Below are 10,477 nucleotides of genomic sequence, written 5' to 3'. Positions count from 1 at the left end.
CAAAGTGACGAACCATCTCACATTTATACAATAAACCAAATGATTATTCAATTAACACCTATACATATTCGTTACCTAAACCGCTTACTCTCGCTTTGTATGTTAATTAGCTTATCAGTCCTTTGCCTGGAATGTGGTGGTCTTGTAGGTGATTCATGTCCTTGTGACCATCTGATCTTCTCCAGCAAGGAGACTTAGCACTCCCTCCCTCTAAATAAAATTGGAATGTCTCTCATCCTTTTCTCATCCTTTTTATAAGTAGCCCTGTTATAAATTGAGACCACAACGGATCATAATCCAATTAAAATTTTATTAATTATAGCAAGTAGAATATGAGCAAAACCAGCGCTGGACGGCAGGGGAGTCTGCGCTCCGCCAACTGCCGTCCTGAGCAGTTCAAACAGTCCCTTTTTATACATTTTTTACTTCCGTGTTCATGAAGTAGTGGAGGTACTCTGCGCATGCTTCAGTTGTTGTTAGGGGGTCGTTTTCTGCCTCCTGGTGGTCGTTGAGGCCGAAGTAAGAAGTCTTCCTCCTTTGTCCCATAGTTGACCCCTCACTCATATGTCCTTATATGGGGTTGTTTGTCCTGTTTCTGTCGGTTCCTGGACGTCTGGTGGTTATCTTATCTTGCACAAGCGGTATCTGGTGGCTGTTTTAGTTTGCATAAGCGATTTCATATCTTTTGCTGTCTGACCTTTACATTGGGCTTAACATAAATCTTAATAAACAATACCCTAGTCCATAGTTTCTCACAATCCCCCCTTTTTCTTTTTATCCTATTATTGTTTATTAGACGCTACTTTCATTCTCGGCACTGCAAGCAAACCTTTTTCCACAATCCCAACATTTATCATAACACTCACAAGGTAATACCTCACAATTACAATAGGCATAGTTCTCACGTGGCATAACGCATTCACAACAATCTTCATCCTCATTAATAGATACACTCTTATATTTTGCCCCAGACCTCGTAGTTAAAATAAGCAATTTAGCTATGTCAAACCGTTCTTTAATAAAATGTAAAATATAGCGTAATATACAAGGCCCAAATATAAGTCCTAGAATCAACATAATAAGCGGTCCTGCTAAAGCAGACAACAAAGTGGTTAGCCAAGGTGAAACATTAAACCAGTTTTCATACCATGGCCTGCCCGCCTCACGATCCTTCTTACGTTGATCTAACCTTTTCCGGAGTTCAGACATGGTGTCCTGGACTACTCCCGTATGGTCAGCAAAAGAACAACATTCTTCATTGAGAGCTACACATAACCCTCCTTCCTTTAAGAACAATAGATCTAATCCTCTTCTATTTTGCAGCACTACTTCTGATAAAGACTTTACTGAAGTGGCTAAATTTTGGATAGATTGTTCTATTTTTGCTAAATCCTCATCTACAGCCATCTGCAAACTTTGTAATTCCTGACCTTTTACTAGGGAGGCTATGCCTGTACCTGCTCCAACTCCGCCCGCTATCAGCAGTGTAGCTAGGGTTACCACTGTAATTGGCTCTCGTTTTTGTCTATTCAGGTCTCCTTCAAAGTGGCGTAACACCTCCTCAGAGGTGTGATAGATCAGATGAGGAACAATAATCACCTGTACGCAAAACTGAGATGGATTAAACACGTTTAGGGATAGGCAAGGCGTTACTCCGATGTCTGAACAAACCCATTTAGCTCCTGGTGTCGGGATAGCCCATTTGTCATTTTGATTCTTGTGTTTCTCTATATTGGTGTTAGTGACTGTTCGGTTGCACAAAGGCTGATACTTTTCGGGCACTGTACCTATACATTTTCCTTGACCTGTTACTAATTGAATAGTAATTCCTTGCGTATGGTTCCTCTGGTCATCCCATGGGCATTCTCGTGGGTTTGAACCATTAGACCATTGAATCCTACCTGGTTTTCCAATTGTCTCAAAATATGGTGGTCTAACATTATAACATAACCAGCATTCCTCAGTTAAATTTGGTTTGCTTTCATTAAGGGCACGATAAGAGGCTTGCATTAGATTCCATAAGGGGTCTTTGGATTCTGACAACTCTAGATCCCTGGATAAGGAGAATTCAGTCACAGTGTCATTAGTTGTTTCCGAAAGGGAGTCTGGAGAAGGGGTTACGACAATTACGGGGGCAACCTTTTCTTCAGAGGAAGTGGGTGGATTCAGGACCAGATTTGGTCCTATTGACAAAGGATCATGAGGAAGCTTTTCTTTAACTATTCTAAAGCAACTTCCCCTATCCGCTCCTGATTCCAAATATCTAATTCCCCAGATACGGCCAACTAACCATGTGTCATCTTGGGGTTCTTTTATAATGATTTCAATTCTGATACAGGACACGCTGCCACAGGGTCTTTTAGGGTGTCCATCAAAATCATGCTTTGGGGGAGTGCAGCCCGGGGGTCCCCAAGTTACATCTATATATTTATCTCCCCGCGCTTTCCAATTTGAAGCAACAGTTTCACAACCCCAATAGCCACAGTAAAAATGACCTGGATAATTACAATAACTTCTGCCAGGGTTACTTGCTGGACATATATAAAATGCCTTGCATTGGGCCTGAAGCTTTGCTAGATCTGGGGTAAAAACAGGGGAGCCCTGTTCTATAGGTATCAGGGAATATAGATGCACGGAGAAATTCCACTTCCCTGGACCGATCTGAGTTTGAATTAATTTTGACTCTGGTAAATTATATAATTTCCAGGCCATAGGTTCATGAGGGTTTCCATTTGCTTGGGTTATTATCAATAACAAAACTAACGGTATACCAGGAAAAAGGGTGTCTGTCAATTTTGCCAATTTAAGTATATTTTTACCAGTCCTGGGGAAGTTCGGCCATTGCTGCTTTTGTGTCCCATTGTTCTGGTTCTTTTCTCCACAGTTTGTTCCTCCTCTGCCTTGCCCGTCGACTCGGTTGCTTCAAGCCACGGGGTGTACCATCTTCTCGGCAGCAAGGGAATTCTTCAGGAGAACAGCTGCTTCGGGCTTTCTGCCTGTCTTCAGGAGAACAGCTGTTTCGGGCTTTCTGCCTGTTTACATAGGCTTCCCACTTTGCAGCTTTAACTAATGGGGCAAAGCAAGACACGGTTAGTACTTCCCTTCTGCACTTTATAGCCAAGATTTCAGCTACAAAAAGGGGACTGGTTCGTTGGAGTGGTAACAATAATATTGAGGGTTTATTCCTTTGGTAAAAATTTCCCACCACTCATGGGATTCTCGAATAATTTCTTGTTTAGACTCTAATTGTTTTAATTTCCACTCAGTGAGAGTTCTTTGGATTTTTCAACACTGTGTGTAAACTCCTATCAGAGGGTATCCACATTCACAGTGTGTCCACCATTTATCCTGGCATACCTTACACCTGAAACAAGCAAATGGATAACAATTGCAGTTCAAATTGTTACACCTAATTCGTATATCTAGAGTGCATATATTATTTACATCAGCATATCTTCTATATTCAATATTGTGTGGTTGCATAAGTTTAGCAATTTCCTTCAACACACTTTGTACGCTTCCATATGTAATAGATAAAAAAAGAAATAATTATAGCAAATATAAACAGCAATACACACTTTATACCAAAAGGTAATGCGACAAAATAATCAAATAAAGTCTCTATCATTACGTTATCTTTTCAGGGTTATCTTGGTGTCACCTGGAGTACTGATTACTTTCCAGTGGGGTCTCGTCACTGGGCCTTTAATGCGACTGGCATGAGTCCATCCATGCTCAGCAGTCCGGACAGCTGTTTCTGTTGTAAGCAAAACAAGATAAGGTCCCTCCCAATTGGGTTTTAGGGTTTCTTCTTTCCACGTTTTAACCAATATCCAGTCCTCAGGTTTAAAATTGTGAATTTTTAAGTCCAACGGGGGTCGTTGCACAATCAGTCCATGTTCCCAAAGCTTGTTACGATGTTCTGCTAATTGTGAAACATATTCATTAATCACACGGTCTCGAATTAAAACATTTGTTTGTGGACTTTCAATTCTATAGGACATTCCATACACCATTTCAAACGCTGATATTCCTACATCTGCTCGGGGTCTGGTTCTGAGAATTAATAGTGCCATGGGTAGGCACTTAATCCATGATAGTTTGGTTTCTATCATTAATTTAGTCAAAATAGTTTTGATTTCTCCATTCTTCCTTTCAACTTTTCCCGAACTTTGTGGATGCCATGGAGTATGGTATTCCCACTTAATACCCAAGCTTTCTGTTAGATCTCTAACAATTTTTGACACAAAGAGTGTTCCTCTGTCCGAGTCGATTACTTCAGGTACTCCATATTGAGGTATAATGTGTTCAAGTAACACTTTAGTAACTTGGTTAGCAGTTGCCTTGGAGGTAGGAAAAGCCTCAACATAATGTGTTAAATGATCCACCATTACTAATAAATATTTGTAATGCCCTACCCTGGGTAGTTCAGTAAAATCCACTTGTATGTGTGAAAAAGGTCTGTATGCTGGGGAACGTCCTCCAAGAGGTTTTTGTCTCATGTTGTTTCGATTAACCTTTTGACAGGTCTCGCAGGGTGCCGTGACTGTCTTTGCTATGTTATATACGCCTATACAGGCAAACTGTTGATTGAAATGATCAACTAACGCCTGGGTTCCCCAGTGTGTTTTACTGTGTATTTTTGAAAATATTTCGAGTGCTATGCCCTTCGGCAAGACTTCTCTCCCATCTGGCAATATGTACTTACCATTCTGTTCCTTAGCTCCCATTTGTTCTAGTTTTTCCTTTTCTGCAGACTCAAAACTCAAATTTTTACTAACAGATATTTGTTGCATAGTCAAAATCGTACTATAATTGCCTGCCACTCGTTTTGCTTCTGTATCAGCTGCATTATTTCCCCTAACCTGATAACTTGTACCTCGCTGGTGTCCCTTTATATGTACAACTGCTATTTTATTCGGCATTTTCAATGCCCCCAGAACTCGCCGAATTAATTCCGGGTGTATCAGTTCTTTTCCCTGTGAGTTAACAAATCCTCTTTCCTCCCATATTTTTCCAAAGGTATGTACCACTCCGAACGCATAGCGTGAGTCTGTATATATAGTTCCATCCTTTCCCTTCAGTAACACTAATGCTTTCCACAATGCATACAGCTCACAGGCTTGAGCCGACCAGCTGGCACTCAGGGGGCCCGATTCTATTGTCTTAAATTCTCCTTTTTCCAACTTAACGATGGCATATCCGGACAATCGTTTACCTTCCACTATTCGAGATGACCCATCTATGAAAAATATTTCTCCATGTTGTAATTCCTCTTCTTCTAGATCTGGTCGAATTCGTGTTTGTTGTTCAATCGTTTGAAGACAATCATGTACTAACTCAGTACTTTCCCCTGGGTATAGAAATTCTGCAGGGTTAACCGCTTCGATAGTCCTTAGGGATAGTTTTGGAGATTCTATGAGTATTCCCTCATACTTTAATAGTCGGCTATCTGTAAGCCATTTTTCTGCTTTTTGTTGAAGCACCCCCCTTATATTATGAGGCGCATATAGGACAACTTCTCCATTAAAGGTAATACGATTCGTTTCTTCAAGTAATAAGGCAGCAGCAACAATGATTTGTAAACAACTCGGCCAACCCCTGCTCACAGGGTCCAACAGCTTTGATAGGTATGCCACCGGTTTCTTTTGTCCGGCCCATTCCTGAGTTAATACTCCGAATGCCATTCCTTCATGTATGTTAACGAATAAATGGAATGGCCGCTTTAAATCTGGGAGGCTTAAAACCGGTGCTTGACTTAGCTCCCTTTTGAGACTGGCAAACTGCTCTTGATCCTGAGGGGTCCACTTGGGTATTTTGTCTTTAGACAGTTGTTCATATAAGAATTTAACTTTAAAGCTGTAGTTCTCTATCCATTGCCTACAATACCCAAATAGCCCTAATGCCTGCCGAATTTGCCTCTTAGTGACAGGCATAGGTAATTCCAGAATTCCTTTAATGCGCTCTGGATCCAATATCTTCTTGCCGTTAAACAAATAATGCCCCAAATATTTCACTTTTTCCTCCACAAATTGTAACTTTTCTTGTGATACCCGTAGTCCCTTTTGTGCAAGAAAGTTTAGGAGTCGAATGCTTTCTTTTCTTACATCTTCCTTATTATTCCCTGCTATGAGCAGATCATCTACATACTGTAACAGCACGTTTCCCGTTTGTACCTGGTATTCTTTTAAGAGCTCTTCCAGGGCCTGTCCAAACAGATTAGGGGACTCAGTGAACCCTTGGGGGAGCACGGTCCATCTCAATTGTTGTCTACGGCCTGTCTCTATGTCTTCCCATTCAAAGGCAAAATAATCACGGCATTCTTCTGCCAGTGGACAGGCCCAAAAGGCATCCTTTAAATCAGCCACACTATACCAGGAGTTATGGGGTCCTAGCTTGCTTAGCAGTGTGTATGGATTTGCTACTACAGGGAACCGGGTGATAGTTCTTTTGTTTATTTCCCTTAAATCATGTACGAGCCGATATTTCCCATTTGGTTTCTTTACAGGCAGAATGGGAGTGTTAAAGGGTGACATACAAGGCTCTAAGATTCCTTGTGCTAATAATCGATCAATTTCTGGTTTTAATCCTCTCCGTCCTTCTAGGGATATGGGATATTGCCTTACCCTCACAGGTATGTGGGGTTCGGAAATTTGGATTTTAATCGGTGGGATTTCCAGTCTACTAATTGTGTCCGGAGAGTACCAGACATCGGGGTTAATTTGTTTTTGATCATCCACAGTCAAAGGATAAGCAGACACCGTTAGCTCTTGATTTTTCACTTTAATTTCTAATTGCAATTCAACAATTAAATCTCGTCCTAACAGATTAAATTCTGCTTCAGGGACGAGCAAGAGTTCACCCATTCCAAATTTATTTTCAGTTTCGAATACCACATTTTTGATTTTGCTTACTTTAAAGGGTTCTCCTTTTGCTCCAATTACTTGTACTTTTTCAGGGGAAACTTTACATCCCTCAGGTATTTGCCTAATAGTCCATTTCTCAGCCCCAGTGTCTACTAAAAAGGTGAACACTTGTTTATGGGGACCTATTTTTAATTTTATCAAGGGCTCATGATGACTCTGGTCCCCTAAGATATAGAGCCCCTGACTCTCCTATTCCGTTTTCAATATTTCCTCATCCCTGATCCTTTCTCTGCAATTGTTCTTTATATGTCCCTTCTTTCCACAGTAAAAACAACATCTCTGTTCCTTCTTTACTACTACGTTCCCTTGTTTTGTTCCAGCAGACCTGTGTTCACCAGTCCGCCATTTGCGATCCTCTCTGACCGCTGCTACCATCATTTTTACTTGTCGCTTGCTGCTCTCTTCTTCCCACCTTACATAGACTTTCTGAGCTTCCCTCAATAATTCATCCAAGCCTCTATTCTGCCAGTCTTCTAACTTTTCAATCTTCTTTCTGATAGCTTCCCATGATTTTGCCACAAACTGAGTTTTGAGGAGCGCTTGCCCTAAAGGGATGTCTGGATTTACCCCAGAGTACAGCTGAAGGGCTTTCCTCAGTCGTTCCAGCCACTCAGTAGGGCTCTCATCTTTCTTTTGCATTTCATTAAATGCTTTATTGATATTCTGGCCACGGGGTACTGCTTCTCTAATCCCCTGAATTACTATAGTTCTCAGGTCCTGCATATGAGTTCTATGCACCGGATCCTGATTATCCCAATTAGGTCTTTGGAGTGGCCATTTAATATCTGCTTGGGGTCCCTGGGCATGCTGAGCATCCCACAGTCTCATTCCTGCTCGCCTAATCATATCTCTTTCCTCGGTAGTAAATAATTGACAAAGGATAGATTCCATCTCATCCCAAGTATAAAGGTTTGGTCCCAGAAATTGATCTAATCTTTCTGCCACTCCGAGTGGGTCCTCAATTAAGTTTCCCATTTCGGTTCTTTTAAAATCTCGTAGGTCAGACGAATTTAGAGGCACAGAAATATATCCGATCACAGGTTGAGGTCCCCCCATGGGCATTTCTCTTAGGGGGTATATTTGAGCTGCCCCTTTTTGACTTCTAGTTACGCGTCTAGGAGGAGAGGGAGACTCTTGTTCCAACTCTGGTGGGGGAGTGGGCACTCTGGGGACCTCTGGAGAGGCTGTGGGAGCAGGAGGAGGAGCGTAAGGAGGGGGGGTTAGAAGGGTTTCGTCTAACTCTTCCTTCTTTTTCTTTTGTTTAGTTTTTATTTCATTCAGTGGGTAAAGTCTAGCTCCCGGTCTTTCTAGCCACACTTCCGCATATTGACTCTCCTCCGGGTTAAGGGGTTTTTTATTATTAACCCAGAGGTTTAATTGTTGTCTTACCCAATCTTCTTCTGACCCATAGACTGGCCAAAAGACATTTTTAGAAATCTTCTTCCTTCCCCATATCTTAGTACAATATTCTATCATTTTCTGCTTATCTTTCCCTAGGGTTCCAGGGAAATATCTCCAATTGTCTAAGATATATGCCAGAGGGGTATTCTTAGGTACAGTGGGTACCCTTCCCATGGGAGTCGAAGGCTTGCTGCCCTTCGCCCCCATCTTCTGGAACATCTACAAACATACACTCACTCGCTCCCCTTGTTCCTGGCCCAGTCCCTCGCGGGAGATGGGAGACGCTGTACTTAAGAGTCCACACTCGCTTGGTTCAGTATATCGAACCTCTCACTCGTTATATCCCAGGAGACCCAATCCCGCCCGAACGGCAAACCCACAAACAAATTCGCAATATACTTACGCATCCTGCGTCTTCGTCCGGACTCCCGTGCACAGAATTTTATGGGATTTTACCAGTTCCTCCTTTGCTCATTATTCTAGAATTTAGGTTCGTCGATAAGGTTGAGGTAGGCTGTCGGTCGCGGGGCCGCGGATTGCCGCGGGGCGCCTCCCCGGAGGACGGAAGCCCACCGTTCCTTATCCGAGTCACGGCACCAGGAATTGTTATAAATTGAGACCACAACGGATCATAATCCAATTAAAATTTTATTAATTATAGCAAGTAGAATATGAGCAATAACAGCGCTGGACGGCAGGGGAGTCTGCGCTCCGCCAACTGCCGTCCTGAGCAGTTCAAACAGTCCCTTTTTATACATTTTTTACTTCCGTGTTCATGAAGTAGTGGAGGTACTCTGCGCATGCTTCAGTTGTTGTTAGGGGGTCGTTTTCTGCCTCCTGGTGGTCGTTGAGGCCGAAGTAAGAAGTCTTCCTCCTTTGTCCCATAGTTGACCCCTCACTCATATGTCCTTATATGGGGTTGTTTGTCCTGTTTCTGTCGGTTCCTGGACGTCTGGTGGTTATCTTATCTTGCACAAGCGGTATCTGGTGGCTGTTTTAGTTTGCATAAGCGATTTCATATCTTTTGCTGTCTGACCTTTACATTGGGCTTAACATAAATCTTAATAAACAATACCCTAGTCCATAGTTTCTCACAGCCCCTTTGTTAGAGGAAGAAGGGTAGGTGTCTCCTCAAAGCTGTGTGGCTATGTGGCTATGTGACCAGACACCACACCCATGACCAGTCACCATACCCACATTCCTTGAGCAGACATATACAATCACGATCGATGTCCATTGTCCCCATTTCACACTATTTCTCCATATCAGAGGGACTTCAGGCAAGGGGCATGGTGGTTTTAACCACCGTTTCCCTTGTTGCTGCTACTGGTGGAGTTACACCACAGCACCGATTTTCCGAACCTCTGCTAATCTGCAGAGATGAGAGCCTGCTGTCTGCCAGAATTTTCTACCAGCAATTCTCTTCATACCCCCACCCCCTCACCCCCCCTTTTCTGCCTGGATAATGTGATATAGAGACCAACACCGTCCTTAGGAGCAAACGTTATTAGGGTATGATTGCTGTGCCCTTACCTTCAGACCCAAGTCCCACCACCTAATCCTACTAAACAGAACAGCATAAGGAAACATGTTCTCACAAAAGGATCTGAAGAATCTTATCTAAGAGAAACACAGGCTGCTGCTGATGCCTGGTAACTTTATTGAAGTTGGTGACTGAAACATCTGTGTGATAAATGACTGAGTCCCAAATAGGATTGCAATCAAAGTTTGCAATTTATTAAATGAGTAGAGGCAAGCAAACAGCCCTGGGTGCGCCGGGAGTCTCTGCTCCACCAAGACACACACTGTACAAAACTTACTTTTGGTTTATATTTCCTAAACTAATACTCATAGCTATTTCTAAGAAAGGGTTGGTTTATGTAAATGAATTTTTGGAATAGGCGTGTACTCTGTGGCGCATGCTTTTTCCATCTCCGAGGGTCTTCTTGACTCCTATCTGGTGGTCGGTGGATGAAGTCAGCAGTCTTCCTCGGCTCACTGTTAGGATGACCCTAGATTTTACGCATGCGCCCTATTTAGCAGCCAAACCAGCTTTAGCCAGCATATCAGGGTGTGTAACCAGATGTTCTTTGTAAGATACAGGAACTGGGTGTGTAACCAGATGTCCTTTGCAAGATACAGGAACTGTA

General features: G+C 42.5%; 1 protein-coding gene across 3 annotated transcripts; it reads right to left on the bottom strand.

Moving 5' to 3' along the window:
* Positions 1-2,815: 2,815 nt before the first annotated feature.
* Positions 2,816-9,085, bottom strand: LOC130149736 (protein NYNRIN-like). Of its 3 annotated transcripts, XM_056339701.1 has the most exons (3): positions 4,709-6,891; positions 3,662-3,757; positions 2,816-3,066 (listed from the first exon to the last, which is right to left on the bottom strand). In XM_056339701.1, the coding sequence occupies exons 1-3, from the start codon at positions 6,864-6,866 to the stop codon at positions 2,816-2,818; spliced, it is 2,505 nt and encodes an 834-aa protein (XP_056195676.1). In that variant the 5' UTR covers positions 6,867-6,891. The 3 variants fall into 3 exon arrangements, 2 of the variants coding, with proteins under 2 accessions (XP_056195676.1, XP_056195675.1); XM_056339700.1 differs by having other exon boundaries at positions 3,662-6,882; XR_008821996.1 differs by lacking the exons at positions 3,662-3,757; positions 4,709-6,891 and adding an exon at positions 8,731-9,085 and having other exon boundaries at positions 3,000-3,066.
* Positions 9,086-10,477: the final 1,392 nt, after the last annotated feature.

Source organism: Falco biarmicus, chromosome 5 (assembly GCF_023638135.1).
Source record: "Falco biarmicus isolate bFalBia1 chromosome 5, bFalBia1.pri, whole genome shotgun sequence".
Classification (NCBI taxonomy): domain Eukaryota; kingdom Metazoa; phylum Chordata; class Aves; order Falconiformes; family Falconidae; genus Falco; species Falco biarmicus.
Note: the sequence above shows the minus strand (reverse complement) of the source record. Positions and strands in the feature narration are given on the sequence as shown.